Source organism: Alligator mississippiensis, chromosome 12 (genome assembly GCF_030867095.1).
Source record: "Alligator mississippiensis isolate rAllMis1 chromosome 12, rAllMis1, whole genome shotgun sequence".
Classification (NCBI taxonomy): domain Eukaryota; kingdom Metazoa; phylum Chordata; order Crocodylia; family Alligatoridae; genus Alligator; species Alligator mississippiensis.
The window spans coordinates 376,651-391,866 of record NC_081835.1 but is presented as its reverse complement, the minus strand read 5'-3'; the positions used below and the strand labels follow the sequence as shown (position 1 = coordinate 391,866).

The 15,216-nt window shown below is 54.0% G+C and overlaps 1 protein-coding gene across 3 annotated transcripts in view; it reads right to left on the bottom strand.

Moving 5' to 3' along the window:
• Positions 1–15,216, bottom strand: part of SETD5 (SET domain containing 5) — a 75,458-nt gene that overhangs the window by 2,288 nt on the left and 57,954 nt on the right. For all 3 annotated transcript variants that reach the window (XM_059715422.1, XM_059715423.1, XM_006260307.4), the window contains 6 exons: positions 12,273–12,526; positions 9,451–9,507; positions 7,603–8,073; positions 6,176–6,459; positions 2,281–2,414; positions 113–198 (listed from right to left, as the gene is read on the bottom strand). In XM_059715422.1, the coding sequence (XP_059571405.1) occupies positions 113–198; positions 2,281–2,414; positions 6,176–6,459; positions 7,603–8,073; positions 9,451–9,507; positions 12,273–12,526 (1,286 nt within the window). The remainder of the gene's footprint in view (positions 1–112; positions 199–2,280; positions 2,415–6,175; positions 6,460–7,602; positions 8,074–9,450; positions 9,508–12,272; positions 12,527–15,216) is intronic.

Sequence of the window (15,216 nt, the reverse complement as noted above, 5' to 3'; positions counted from 1 at the left end):
ACGTTCAGCAACGCTGCACGCGATTAGAAACCCACCCGAGTAGCCGCCAGATGCAACCTGAGGCTCCAAGGCTACCCGCGCCCAGCACAGGCAGGACCAACACTCCTCTCACCTGGTAGCTGTATCTGGAAGGACTGTACACTGCTGGTCCTTTGAGCGTGGAGCTGAGAGCCTCCGGCGTGTCCCCCTCTGCCGCATCTGGAAGGCACGTCACAGTAAACCCTACGTCATCTCTGCACTAGAGCACGCTGCCTGGCCATGCTGCAGCCACCTAGTTTCGCAGTCCTGGGACAGGTCGGTGGACAGCGATGCACAGATGGGCTCTCTGAAGCCTGAGATGGTGGCAATCCAGAAAACCCTAGTCCTAAAGCACATGAAGCACCATCACGGGCAAAGAGCTGCCACCTCTCCCACAATCCCCAGGGCTCTTTAAGCTGTGGATCCTACTGTACACACACATGAGCTTCGTATGTGCAAGACCAGGCGAGGGAGCTCCTACGTGGGAGGCTTTTTACCCAGCAGCTGCGAGCAAGGCCCTTCAGAGGCAGACTCCACTGTGTGCGCAAACGCAGCATAAGTCAGAAGCAGAGGCTGACCGGGACAGCCTGTTGTCCCCCTACACTGGGGCCATCGCTTTCTAAACTCCCTCAGCATCACTCTTGCAGCTCAGTCGCAAGTTTGGAAGGGACCTCAAGGGTCACCGGGTCCAACCCCCTGCAGCATGCGACTCCTAAGCCACCTGCGTCCAATGCACGTCCAGCGTTGCTGGAAAACCTCTACCGAAGGAGACTCCTCCACGCCCTGGGCAGCCTTCTCCACTGCCTTAACTGTAAGGAGGTTTTTCGACAGATCTAATCTAAAAACTGCTCTGCCACAATTTAAAACCAGTGCTTCATGTCCTAGATAGATAGATAGATAGATAGATAGATAGATAGATAGATAGATAGATAGATAGATAGATAGATAGATAGATAGATAGATAGATAGATAGATAGATAGATAGATAGATGTTAGGGTCGGAAGGGACCTCAATAGATCATCAAGTCCGACCCCCTGCATAAGCAGGAAAGAGTGCTGGGTCTAGATGACCCCAGATAGATGCTCATCTAACCTCCTCTTGAAGACCCCCAGGGTAGGGGAGAGCGCCACCTCCCTTGGGAGCCCGTTCCAGACCTTGGCCACTCGAACCGTGAAGAAGTTCTTCCTAATGTCCAATCTAAATCTGCTCTCTGCTAGCTTGTGGCCAGCCATTGTTTCTTGTAACCCCCGGGGGCGCCTGGTCTCTGTGATAAAGAACCATTTTCTCTCCCTTCTTTATGGCAGCCTTTCAGATATTTGAAAGCTGCTATTCTGTCCCTCCATCTCCTTTTCTCCAAGCTGACCATTTTGCACTGCAGACTCACGTTGAGCCCGAGATGCACTAAAACTCCCAGATCCTCCTCAGCAAGCAGCACGACTGCCTAGCCAGTTATCTTCCACCCTGTCTGCACTTCACTGTTCTTCCCTTACGCTGGTCTGCACTGAACTTCATGCTGCTGTCTCTAGCTCAGCTCCCCAGCCTGCCCAGATTCTTATGAATTCTACTTCTATCCTCCAAAGCGCTTGCATTTCTCCCCCTCTTGGGTCACCTGCAGTCTGATCAGGAAGCTCTCAATTCTGGCATCCAAATCTCTACCAAACACGTTAAACAGCACTGGACCCACGACAGACCCCCCCCCCAAGGAATCCCGCTTGAGACTTCCTGCCGTTCCAAAATGGATCTGTTTACAATTGCCCTCTGCCTGCAGTTATCGATCCCGTTACTGCTATGTACCCACCTGACTAGTTTTATCAAGCCCATGCTTCTCCAGTTTGCTTCTGAGGTCACGTGGGCCCCTGAGGCCTTACTCAAGTCCAAGCACACTGTCTACTGCAGTCTCCCCACCCACTGGGCTACGAACGTCAGTGTCTCTATCCTCAGAGAACTGCACCGAGCGTAGCCAGTTAACCCAAAGGGCCCTGGAGATACGGGGAAAACTAAATCCCAGGGCAGTACATCTGTGGTGGAGCCTAGATTTAGTTCTTAGGTCCAATCCTGTGATCAACTACAAGACTTGTTAGATGCAAGAAGAGATGGGAACAGGCGCTGGGCCTTGCTCACTTCAGGAGGAAGCACGCCCGGGATGGGCCTCTCAGGGTGCCAGTGACGTTCAACGTGAAGATGCCACTTGTACTTAAGAGCCAAACCCGCTCTGCTCCCAGGATGAAATGCAGGTCCCCTCCAGAAGCTCAGCTGCTTACCTGGGTCTCTCTCGGCAGCACCGTCACCAGAAGGCGAGGGTTCGCTTCTCTGGGATACCTTCGCACCACTGCGCAGGACCTTCTCAAGAATGCCACGGCCCTCCCGCAGCCGCTCCACCGATGTGGGGACCATCCTGCAACAGAAAGCAGTCAGCAATGAGACCCACCTAGGAACAGTGACTGCAGGGCTTGTGGGCCCCTGACTGGCGCTACAGGAGTGGCATGCGTCAGAGCGTTCTGCTCAGAGCCTCTGGTGCCACGTCCACGGTGGAGCACACGGCCCCGCCCTGAAGGATGGCACCTCCAGACCAGCAGATCCCAAACTCTGACAGATTGCACACCACCAATTTCATAGATTTTTAGGGTGAGAAGGGACCTCAGTAGATCATCAAGTCCCCCTGCCCTGGGCAGGAAAGAGTGCTGGGGTCGGATGATGAATTTAAAACGATACAAGCTTAAGTACCATCAGCAAATTTTTCAGTTCAACCTTAAGTACCACCAGCATGTTCTCTCATATAAAGCAACTATAATCAATCTGTTGACGCGTACCACTGACAGACTGTCTGCGTACCACTGGCGGCACCCGTACCACAGACTGGGAACCGCTGCTCTAGGCAAAGGCTGCAAGGGGCACGGATCCGCACTGCTTCTGCAACGCGAGCAAACTGCAGGGGACTTCACTGCCCGAGCTGGTCTGCCAAGCACAACTGCTGTCAGGAAGTTCCTACAGCACTGCCGTGGGGCAACAGCATCTCTCCTCTTAACTGTCAGAAGTGACTGGAAGAGGTTTAACACGGTCTAGTGAGACTGAATCCTCTTCTCCCAGGAAAGGGATTCAGGACTTAACAGCATGTGTGAAGGTGTGAATACATACGGCCAGATGCAGTCACTTGACAGAAACGAGTTTCTTTTGTACTGAAAAAGCAGCTAAATGCAACAGACTCTGATGATGAAACACTGTGCGGCTCTGCTAGAGCATGTGCCAGAAATGTGAGGTTTCTGGAATAAGGGAGTTAGACCGCTTCTCTCATTAATGCTCCTTTCTATATCCTTTTCCTTTGCCAAATGTAAAACAATTCGTAATACAGAAACACTGCAAGACTGTACACAACTGCTTCCCCATCATGTTACACGCTGTCCAAAAAATGCTGGCAATGTTCCTGCTCTGAAGATGGAAACCAGTGGCAGAGCGACCTCCCAAGGTCATGCTCAAGGTCAATAGCTGGCTTGGAGCAGAACAAACCTACTTCCACACTGGACCATCTGGCCTCCTACTCTTCATGCTTGTACATGAAGTAGCAGCACCTAGATTCAGCACCACCTTATGCTACTGACTGTTCATGGTAAAGAGCAAGTCCATGCCCTAAAGAGCTTACCTTCTTTCAGTATCTTTTTTAATGCTAAACATGTAGCATAAAACAGATGTGTAGCATGGCCGAGTTAACAGCAAACAGTGAGAGAGAGCTGGGAGGTGCAATAATTAAACCACACCTTTTCAATGTTACAGTAACAGTGTTAGCATCTTTCTTCTTAAAAGATAAATAAAACCAGACTTGACATGAGAATTTTTACAGTCCAAATGCTGGACTGAGTGAGAGAAAGGGGCAGAGTTCACACCTCCTGGAGGTGAATTCACACTTTCATTGCTGCTATTGTGTGGCTGGGGACAGTTTTCTGCAAGGCTGGGTTAACTGGGCAGTAGTACATCTGTTTATTCTGTAATGGCTGTTTCTTGGCAACTGAAAGACAGATTGTGTATTTATTTATTTATTTATTTTTTAATGGAAGCTGTTTGCAGGTATTGTAGAATTCAGCAAAATTCTGGAGAGCCCTAAAAACCAAGGCCAGTCAATTCTGCTCCCACTGTGCGTGCCATTATATATGCCTGGAAATGTACTGGAGAGTTGAGAGCAGGGGAAAGAGCTCTAGAGATGAAGCTGTTTTACCACTAGTACTCAGTAGCACAGTCTTCGTAACGCTGTTTAAAGGTCAAATGGGACCGTTCACTCTCAGGTCAAATGGGACGTTCACTTGTAACAGGAAAAGGCAGAAACATTGGCTGATCCCTTTTCAAGACAGGTGACAGTTCACATCTCACAGATTCATAGATGCCAGGGTCGGAAGGGACCTCAGCAGATCATCGAGTCCAACCCCCTGCCCAGGCAGGGAAGAGCGCTGGCTGGGGTCAGACGACCCAGCCAGGTGCATGTCCAGTCTCTTGTTAAAGACCCCCAGGTAGGGGAGAGCACCACCTCCCTCGGAAGGCCGCTGCAGATTCTGGCAACCCTCGCCATAAAGAAGAAGTTCTTCCTGATGTCTCACCTGAATCTGCTCTCCGTCAGTTTGTGGCCGTTATTTCTAGTTACTCCAAGGGGTGTCCTTGGTAAACACAGCATCTCCTACCCCTTGCTGCCCCCCCGATGAACTTGCAGGTAGCCACAAGATCCCCTCTCAGCCTTCTCTTGCGGAGGCTGAAGAGATTCAGGGCCCTCAATCTCTCCTCGTAGCGCCTTGCCTGCGGGCCCCTAACCATACAAGTGGCCTCCTCTGAACCCTCTCAAAGTTAGCCACATCCCTCTTGAAGCGTGGCGCCCAAAACTGGACACAGTACTCCAGCTGCGGCTTGACCAGTGCCGCATAGAGGGGAAGTATCACCTCCCTGGACCTGTTCGCGATGTACCTGCTAAAGCACGACAAAGTGCAGTTAGCTTTACTGATCACTTCATCGTATTGACGACTCGTGTTCACCTTGGAGTCAACTATGGCTCGAGCTCCCCGTCTGCTACAGTGCTGCTGAGAGGGTCATCCCCCAGCCTGGAAGCGTGTTGGCGATTCCTTCTCCCTAGGTGCAGCACTTTGCATTTGTCCTTGTTGAACTGCATCCTATTCTGCTCTGCCCACTTGTCCAACCTGTCCCAATCTGCCTGGATTCGTTCCCTGCCCACTAGTGTTTGCTTTACCTCATAATCTGGTGTCATCCACAGATTTGGACAAAGCACTCTCCACACCCTCATCCAAGTCACTGATGAAGACACTGAACAGCACTGGTCCAAGGACTGAAGCTTGGGGAACTCCACTGCCCACATCTGGTATCTCTGTAACATGTCACGCTCCAGTCCGAGGCCAAGATGAGTTTATGAAACGAGGCCTGAAGCTACTCCAGGGCACCTGAAGGAAACGTCCTGGAGCTTGCTGCCATGTGGGGCTCTGTGCCCCCACCCTGAACGTGGTCTGGAGGGGCTGTGTGTGCCTTGAAACTTTTACCAAACGGGTTGTAAACTGAGCAGTCCCCTCTCCCTCCCCCAGGTCCGCCAGCCCGAAACCCCTGTAGGGAGCTCCACTTCCTGTGGAGAAGTCCCTGCTGTGGGGCTGTGGAGAGCTACATTCATCTCCTTTTCCAGCAAGAGCCAGAGTCCTGGCTGCCTGAACTGTGAGGGCAGAGGCCCAGCAGCAAAGGGCTATGGTACAAGCCCTCTGGCAAAATCAGGGTCCTGAAGTGTGGAGAACGGGCTGGTCACAGGGAACAAGGGGGCATGAAAGATCTCTTCATACTATTTCATTTTTACTTTCTGGCATCTGAACCATCAACAAGCAGGAAGTGCTGAAAGGCTCCTGTGAGTCTGTGATGTAGAAGCAAACCCCTACAACGCTGGCAGAAGGGCCCAAACCAGCCCCAAGAAGGGTGCTGTGGCCACTGTGATCAAGCCTCAGGACATACCTGGAGCCTTTCAGCCTGACTGCTGAACCCAGGGGGACACAGGCTGTGCCTTCTGCCTCTGTGACTGCACTTAGCTTGCAGGTTCTGATGCACATCTCAATGGGAGAGACCCTGGGAAAGAATCTGGCCTGTTTCCTGCAAAGCAACTCTAGTTGTGCACAGACAGCTAACACTCACCACCTGCTGCTGATGCTGTCCTGGGACTTGCAGAGCAATGTTGAGGAACTAGCTCCTCTTGGGTCTGGCGGGCTGATCTCCTCGACATGAGGCAGGGAGGGATGAGAAGGGGAGAAGCTGCTTTGAGGGGAGGACGGGGTCCGACGTGCTGAGCCCTGCAGGCTGCTGGCATCCGTGTCGGTCACACAGCTGCCGCCTTGCCGGGTAGGAGTCCCTGTGCACCGCACTGAGTCACCACCCTCCTTGGCTTCTTGTTTCCGCTTGCGGTATTCCAGCAGAGAGACCTGGGAGACAGATGCAGCTGTGAGCCTGGGAAACAAAGAAACCAGCTACCCAGCAGGCCCCCGATGGTGCATTCCCGACCCCTCAGACGCCGTCCCAGAAGCACTGACTAACTACGCAAATACACGTGGCTTGGCTGCTGAGGCCTGCAGGACATGGGCTGTTGAGCTAGTAGCACAGTGCCCCACAGAAAACAAGTGATGATTTGCAAGGGACCTCAAAGCACTTCGCAAGCATGAGTGAAGCTTCCCCTCCTGAAGCCAGCAGGAAAAGCCCTGGTCTACGTGAGAGGACAGAGGCAGAAACTGAATGACTTATGCAGAAGTCACACAGCAAGTGCATCCCAGAGCAGGAAATAAGCCCCGTGCGGGAGAATGCATAGATGCTGGGAGGAGTAACAGAAATTACTTTTATGCAAAAGATGTAACTGCTGAAAGAGCCACTGCTGTGGCTTGGCAGATGTGTACAGGCATGCTCCACCAATATATGTTCTGAAAAAACCAAAGTGCCCCCCAGCTAGGTATGCCCCTTTCACTTCATCCCATCCGTGCCAGATTCAGTCCCACGTGGGCGTTAACCCACCGCCCAGCGAAGCATTTGCTGGTAACACTGACTAGTGTGGATCTGAGCACCCTAACACCACGCGATGGGGGTGCCATCCCTTCCCTGGCAAGACCATTCCATTTCAATATCAACAAGCATCCCAAAGCAGCAGCCTACACCTCTCTGAACACTGTCCCATGGCTGCTGGCTCCGGCCCAGCTCCTTCCTCTCTCCTCAGTAACTCTGGCTCCTGTTTCCCCTCTCCAGCCATCCCTATGGGGCTGTGATTCAGTTCGATCACCACTAGCCAAGCTGTCCCTGTTCTGTTACTTTATCACAGAGGGGGCTTTCCTCTCCTTGCTCCAGGGCATGATCATGTCACTGGGCCCACCTGCAGCTCATTAAAAAAAGCCCTCACCTAATTTTCTACCCCCTCCCCCAGGGCCTTTCCACCTTTTCTCCTCAGTTCATCTCACTTAGCCGAATTCTGTCTGCAGATCTGCTCTCTTGGCCCTTCTGGCCTGTTTTTTTTGCCCTCACTGGTATGTACTGCTTCTCTCAATGCCCGTTGCCTGCAGACACCGTCAGCAGGGGGTACTTGCCTTCTTCCTTTGTGGTGGGTTCTGTGGGGCAGATTTGACTCCTTCGCAAGCCTTCTCGCCACAGGGAGACATGGATCCATGCACCATTTCTTTAAGCAGCCCAGGCTCGTGTCTGCTGAAGTATCCGTCCGCAGGAGAGTTGCAGCAACCCGCTTCTGAACTGGAAGGCTTTTTCTCCCCCACCTGAGCAGACCCCCGCAACAAACCGTCTACACGGGGCATCGCGTTCAAGGGTGAGAAGGCATACATTAAGTTAAACTCTGTCCGAAAAGCCTGATCTGAGCTCCGTAGCAGCAGCTGTGCTTCCCCGCTCTTCCCCGGGAAGCTGGTCTCTGAAGCAGAGCTGATGGAGGCCTGTGAAGCCAGGTCAGAGTGCCCAGAGTTGAGCAGCGACGACCTTTCTGGGCAGGTGTTTGCACCAGCATCCAGGTATCCGCCCTTTGCCAAATCCATGTCCGTTCGAAGGCAGAGCTAGAAAATCCAATGAGAACAGAGGGGTGAAGGGGAGGGGGAATCGGGGACACGGGCAGACAGGTGGGAGAGAAAAAGGTCAAGTCCAAAAGCACTTGATGCAATGACAACACTGCTTTCAGCTCCTCGCCTGCCCCAGCCCTTCCCTGCACTGCCCTGAAGTCTTTCTAGATGTACCCAGCTGGGAATTGAGGATGAGAGGCGAATTCAGCGCTGTCCAGTCTGCAAAACCCTTTCCCTTCAATTGCTCTTTCTGTAAACGGAGCGATGACCCTAGCACTTGTCCCCAGGTACTTGCTGATATCTTCAATTTGCCTGTGCCCTTCGGCACCACTGGGGAGATGCAGTGCTATCTGCCAGCTCCACTCTGGAAAGGACAGCCCGAGTCACGGGCCCTGACGACTCGCTAGCTGCCCCATCAGCCACTTCTCTGCTGTCCCAATCCCTCCCCAGCTGCGCACTGCCTAGGAGCGCCAAGCTCGCTTCCTCCTACTTGCTCTGCACTGGCCCACAGCAAGATCTGGCCTCTGAGGCCCCTTCACTCCATTCACAGCATCTGGCAGTCCCTTCCCCCAAGACAACACCCTCGTCCCCTGCCCCAGTGCATCCCTTCCTCCTGCATCACAGCCCCAAGCTCTCACAGCTTCCCAGAACCTGCTGCATGAGGCTGCATGAGGACGGGAGTGCAGCCCTGTGCTGTGTCTGGAGCACCAGCTGGGCTCCAGCACTAGCGAACCCCCTGCCGCTGCTAGGTCTGCAGGAGGGGCCATGACTGCTTCCCCTCCTCTGGCCCTTTGACTGCTGGGCAGTCACCTGGGCTGCCTTTCCCTGGGACTGTGCATGCACTGGTTCATGCTGAACAGAGCAGGTCAAGAATGGCACATGCTCAGAAGCTGATCAAAACACCAGCCATGAAAATACAGAAGGCTCTGCAAAGTTCCCATTGCTCCAGGGACCTTCAGTTCAAGCCTGTGAGGGGACCTCCCATTCCAGCACCCACACTGCTCCTTTATCGCCAGGGGCGAAGGCACTACACAAACCACATCTGTGGAGTGGAGACTGAAGCTGACTGGTGTTTGTGGGGCCAGCCCTTTGCCCTGTACCTCAATAACCGAGACAATAATTCTTCACACTGCCTCCATCCCCCCACCTGCAGGATGGTCTATGCATGCCTGCTCCTCAAGCCATTCCAGCTGGTTGCCTGTTGTCTCCAATAGCCCTGCTGTCTCTTCTCAGCTTTGCTCCGAATCGTGCCCCATCTGGCCCACTCCCATCCTTTCATCCTCCTTCACAGACTCCTCACCCTCCTTCCACCCTCCCTTGTGCATGCACACACACACGCAGCCGTGAGCGCGATTGAGATGGTGTGATAACTACCTCTGGTGACAGGGACTCGGGCCTATGCGCAGGGGAACTCTCAGGGGAGGATACGTTCTAGAGGAGGGAAAAGCATCTTGTTATTCATCTACTTAAAAAGTCAAGAAGCAAAATAATAAAATAAAAATAAGCACAGAGGTTAGCCACAGCTATTCTACATGAAGGCTGCCCCGAGGGACCTGCCCAGGGATTAGAGGGCGACTCAGTGGGTTAAAGAGTTTCTAAATCTTCCTGGAAGCAAAGACAGGATGGGGTTATCATGTTCCATGCCACAACTTAGTATCCAAACCAGAGAACAGAAGAGATGTTAGACAGAGAAGTATCTGCTTCCTTATATTCCCACTGATGCTGCCAAAGGGGTTGCACCAGGAAATATAAAGCAATCCATGTATGCCTTTAGTCCAATGATGTGAGGAGGCTGGTGTGCAAGGTTTGATCCTGCCTGAGCCAAAGGCAACTGAAATGAGATTCCACACTGGAGGAAAATGAAGACGGTGCCTTCAGTCACCCCAAGCTTCCTCTTCGGTTAGGTCAGGTGCCAACTGAGTGAGACAACTGCCAGGATTGCCACCGCGTGCAAACGAAGGACAGCGGTCTGCCTAATGCAAGGACATTACAGAGCACCCCTGCAATAAGGGCAGAGAGGGAGGCTCTCAGGTGGCGGGCACCACCAGGGACATGGGGAAAGGCTGGCCTGACCCTTGCAACCAGGAATACTCTACCAAGCGGTGTGAACTCAGAACCTCGCTGGCCAGCTACGACAACGTGATGGGTGGATTCCATGGGGACAGCACGTGCAGGTCCCCACTCTCAAAGTCCCTATTCCAATCAAGCCCAGAGAGGTATGCTTCTAGGCCGGGGTGGGCAATTATTTCAGGTGGAAGGCCGCTTAGTTTTGGCAAGCCAGAGGGCTGCATGACAGGCAGCCAGGGGCAGGTAAATATTAATTTTTCTAAATGTTTTAGTGGCCCCATGGAAGAGACAGAACGGCCTGGCAGGCCGCATCCAGCCCATGGGCCGCATTTTGCCCAGCCGTTCTAGGCTCAGCTGGTCTAGAGTTAACTCAGCCTCTTGCCTCTGAGCACCTGACCTGCTAGTGGCTTCTGGAGTTTGTGGGACAAGTTCCCCAGAGGAGCAGCTGCAGCTGACTGATTCAGAAAGTAGCTCTGCAAAAGTGGCACTTTTAGCCTAACTCTTCAGGACTCACACCAGGGTTTAAAAAGGCACCTGATTCCCCCAGACCAACGGCTCATCATCACCATCAGCTCTCTCACAAGGAACCAGTGCCACTGACAACAGATTGAAGACCTGCCTGCAGCTCTCTTCCCCTGGAAGCTGTGGTCATGGGACTGAAGCATGCAATCTGTATACATGGCAAGATGCATTCTCTCACATTAGAACTGGTGACAACTGAGCGGAACAGACATGACACGAAGTGTTATAAATGAGCAGCACTGGGTGGGCCTTCGAAGCCTGAACATAGACGACTGAGGTCTACAAAGCTGTTAGGCTCCTGTCCCAGAGGGAAGGAGGCAGCCTGGGAAGGTGGAAGGTTTCCATCCCTGTGGGCACACTTCTGCTGCACACTGCACCAGGAAGAGACAACAGCACTGAACATGGGACTGCAAGTCTGTAGCTAGACGCCCAGTGCCTGGCACTCACCCCCAGCTTCCACCTCAAAGCACAGCAGAGCCCAGGAGCAGTTTTCAGCTCCAGTTCCATTCCCAAATCACTTCCAGCCCCTCTGCAGTGCTCAACAAGGCTGTCCGCTAAGTTGTGCAACCCCCCTCCACAGCAGCTCCCAAAAAAGAGCTCTCTAAGTGAAAATGCAAGCACTAAGCAACAAGACTTCAGCAACGGAGGCTGCCTGCACTGCTGCTGGGCAGAGCAGGGATCTCTGCAGAGCAGTCACACCAGTGGGCAGGTGGGCATTCACTGCACTGAGTGCTCCTGGGTGGGCTTGGAGGCTCATGCTGGAGGCAGCGGCAGGTTTGGGGAGTCCCACTGCTGAAGGAGAAGCAATACTGGAAAGGACAGAACTCCAAAGCCCTGGCACCTCCTGCACTACTGCTGGTCACGGCCACACGGGTGGAACGTGACACAGTAGACGAGGAAGCTCCAGACAGGATGGGCGCTTACCCTGCTGGGCTCCAACATGTCCGACAATTCTGCAGACAGAAGCCACCACAAAAATCAAAGGTATATATGGAGTGGGGAAATACAAAGGGACACTCGACGCTGGGCACAGAGAACTACAGGCAGTCCCGGGGCTGCTGGGACCTGAATCTCCAATACCCCGCAAGGCCTGGGTAAGTGCATGGTACATGCAGAAGGGAGGGAGGAGGGGATGCCTGACGCTCGCAGGGAGCTTGGGGGTGTGGATTCTCACAAGGCAGGGAGGGAAACCATGGCGTTTCAGAAGGCTGCAATGGGAAAGGGGCCTGCAGCTGGGCAGGATGCAGGGTGAGTGGGTGGTCTCTGGAAAACTTGACAGCTGCCATGCCATGTCCAGAGAGAAAGGGAGCAGAAACCAAGGTGTTGTCCTGGGAGAGTGAGGGGCTGCTGCACAGCAGAGGGACATGTAAGGGGGGGAAGAGAGAAGGAGCCCACACATCTCTGACAGCTTCCAGGAGCAAGAGTGGCTACAGCCACAGGCAGAACAGAGGATAAAGGCACCAGCTGCCCTGCAGTGGGGCACTGGGAGTCTTAGCTAGGAACCCAACCGTAGGCGTGAAGGCAGGAGCCCCCAGCACAGCCCCAGGTACACGCACATGCTCTTGTCCACCCACGTCCTGAGTGGGTGGTCCTCTACCCAGACTTACCTCAAACTGTAGTGGAGTATTGCAGCGACTCGCAGCCAGGGAGGGAATGGGCGAGAACATCATGCCATAACCATTGCGACATTCCTCCTCTCCCGGCACGGACGAGCAGGGTGTGGGAAGCTGTGGGCTCATGGAGCCAGGAACGGAAGGGACAGGAGGCGGAGGCGTGACAGGAGACAGAGGCCTCAGCAACTTGGTGACATTCTGCTCCATCAGATAGCGGGACTTCCACTTCTTCAGGGGGCTCAGCAAGTCTGCAGAACATGAACTGCATGGAGCATCGTGCTGCACTGCCCCTCACCCTGCCCCTCACCCCGGCGGCAGCCCGCCCACTCCAGACCCCGACAGCTGAGGTGGCACCAGCACCCACGCTCCAGCCCCAGAAGAGGTGGCGCTACGCAAGTCTGGAAATCAGAGCTGCGTGTCACGAAGGAAGACTAACAGTCCAAGTGCTAGAAGTGGAATGTGGGAAAGGTCAAAGCCCACTGTGGGAAGGAGCCAGAGAGGCTGGAACAAGGAGAGAGTTGCCTCTGAGGGCCTCCACCTGACAAAAGACAAGAAAAAACTCTACGCTGGCACGTCACAGATGAACCACGGTGCAGCTCAGTTCTCCCCAGCTGATCTCGGCAGCCCGGATAAATACAGCCCCAGGAGCGATCATTCCCACTGAGAAAGACCCTGACCCTCCGCACTGCTCTGAGGTGCAAGGCCTCTTTGTTTACCCCACTGCTGGCGAACTTCTCAGGGCACAGAGCCGGGCTGCGCTTCTCTGGGAAGTGTCCAGCAGCCTTCGGGGGTCTAAGACCAGCGTGGTGAAGGCAGAAGCAAGCTGTGATGCTATTGGAACTGCACGGCTCCTCAGGCCGCGGGCCAGGGAAGGTTTTGGTCAGCTCAGCACCACCTCCCACCACAGCCTCCATCTCCCCCCCGACATCAGTACGCTATGCCCACCCCGCAGTCCCAGCCCGGGCAACTTCTCTGCCTGGCACATGCTGCCTCGTTGGCTCTGCTGTACCCAGCCTCTGCTCTCACGCATCTCCCGAGGAGCCTCCCACTGGCCCCAGCTGCCCCGTGCTCTGCACCTCTCCCGTGTCCACTCTCCTTGCAGGCTTTTGAGCTCCTTCCTGGCTGGAACAGGTCCTGACCTGGCGACTGCGAGTCTCCTCTGTTCCCCCAGGCCTTCCCTTCCTTCAGGGCCAGGCTCTCGCACAGGTGTTCGAGCCGCCAGTCCTGCTGCTTCCTCACCTCAGGCCTCAGTGCACCAGGCTCAGTCCAAGCAGCCTGTTACACCGGGCATCACTGACCTTCTTTCCCACTGTGACCCAGTGACCCCTCCCCCTCTGCCTCCCTTTGGAAACTGCCTGCATGTCCCTCGCCCCTCGCACTGTCCCATGCAAGAGTCACCTATACACCCAGCCCCTTGGCCAGGTCAGCGCCATCATGCACAAAGTCTCTGATCCACTGGACACTGCTCCCAACCCCTTTCCCTCTGGGACAGGCTACAGCTCCGCTGCCCTCCATTTTCTGCTCCCAGCTTCCTACTTCCCTGACCCTGGGCTCAATCGACAGCCATTCGCCTGCACCACCGAATCCTGTCAACCTCAACCTACACCATCTCCAAGCAGCAAGTCCCTCCTCATGTTCCAGCCACTTCACAAGGGAACCTCCAGACACTCCCTTGCCAGCTGGCTCCACAGGGCCTCAGCTACCAGGCCTGAGAGAGAGGAATGCCAGTCATGGGGAAATCCTAGGAACTGGCCTCTCCCAGGTTGCTGGTCTCGTGACTTTTGTGAAGGCATGCTGTTATGTTTGACCTTTCCCAAGTCTCAGGCTCTGACACCAAACAATTCACTCGGCTTTGCCCTTTAGAATTTCCCTAATGGTCTTGCTCACCCCTTTCAGGTCTTGCTCAGGGATGTGCATTATTCAAAATCTCCTGCTTTGTTCACATTAAACGCATCTAACCTTTTAATAACCAACTCTGGTGTTAATTGTACACTGTCTAACTGCTCGTCTGTCGTCCTTGGAAAACTGATTCCTGACTTGGGCAGATCTCCGCCCTCTTCCTCTGTAAAGACAGATGCAAGTGAACTATTTAACAACTCTGCTATTGCTTTTCTCAGATTTAAATGCCAGTATTTTAGGTACCTGCTGCACAATCCTCTACCAACTGTTAATTCTCAGCACAGATTAGACTATCCAGCTGCCATTCTAATGGCATCATGCTCAAAGGGATGGCACTGGTCTCCTTGGAACTGTACTATACGACCCTGATGATCATTTTGCAAGGTCCAGTACCATCCCGCTGCCGTAAGGTGTTGGGGCAGTGCAGGCAACCTCTAGCTAGAAGGGACCTGGGGAAATGGACATGCAGCATTTCTCACCAGCCACTGTCTTGTGCCAGCAGGTGCTAGTGCATGAAGCAGGCTGCACCTGCTGGCAAGAAGCTGCACCAGGCAGCTAGTCCAGAAGCTGCCACCCAGCTGCAGACAAGCAAGGGGACTGCAAGCCTGCTAAGGAAGGCTGGCCAGCTGACATGGGTAACTGGCTGGCCACAGGAAATAAGAGGCTCCCCAGGAAGGGAGGCTGGGGAGAGGAAGGAGAGAGGAGGTGCACAAGCCAATGGACACGCACCACACCAGAGATGCCCCTCTCCCAGGGTCTGTAGAGAAACGGGCAGACGGAGAGAGGAAGGCCGCAAGGCTGAGGCCCGCAGCCTGGGACAGAGCACACTTTGGGCCTGAGGCCTGCAGGAGCCAGAAGCTGGTCTACATGTTCACTGCTGGGTTGCTGTGAAGAGAAGCTGCACTCGTTTGCCTGTGCGTGAAAGGCTTTGTGTTCTCTGGAGACAAGCCAAAGGGATATAATAAAGGGCCTGGTTGAGATGAGGAAAAGGGCTCCTGCATCTGCCAGGGGGAGTACACCCTGCTACAGCACACACTTC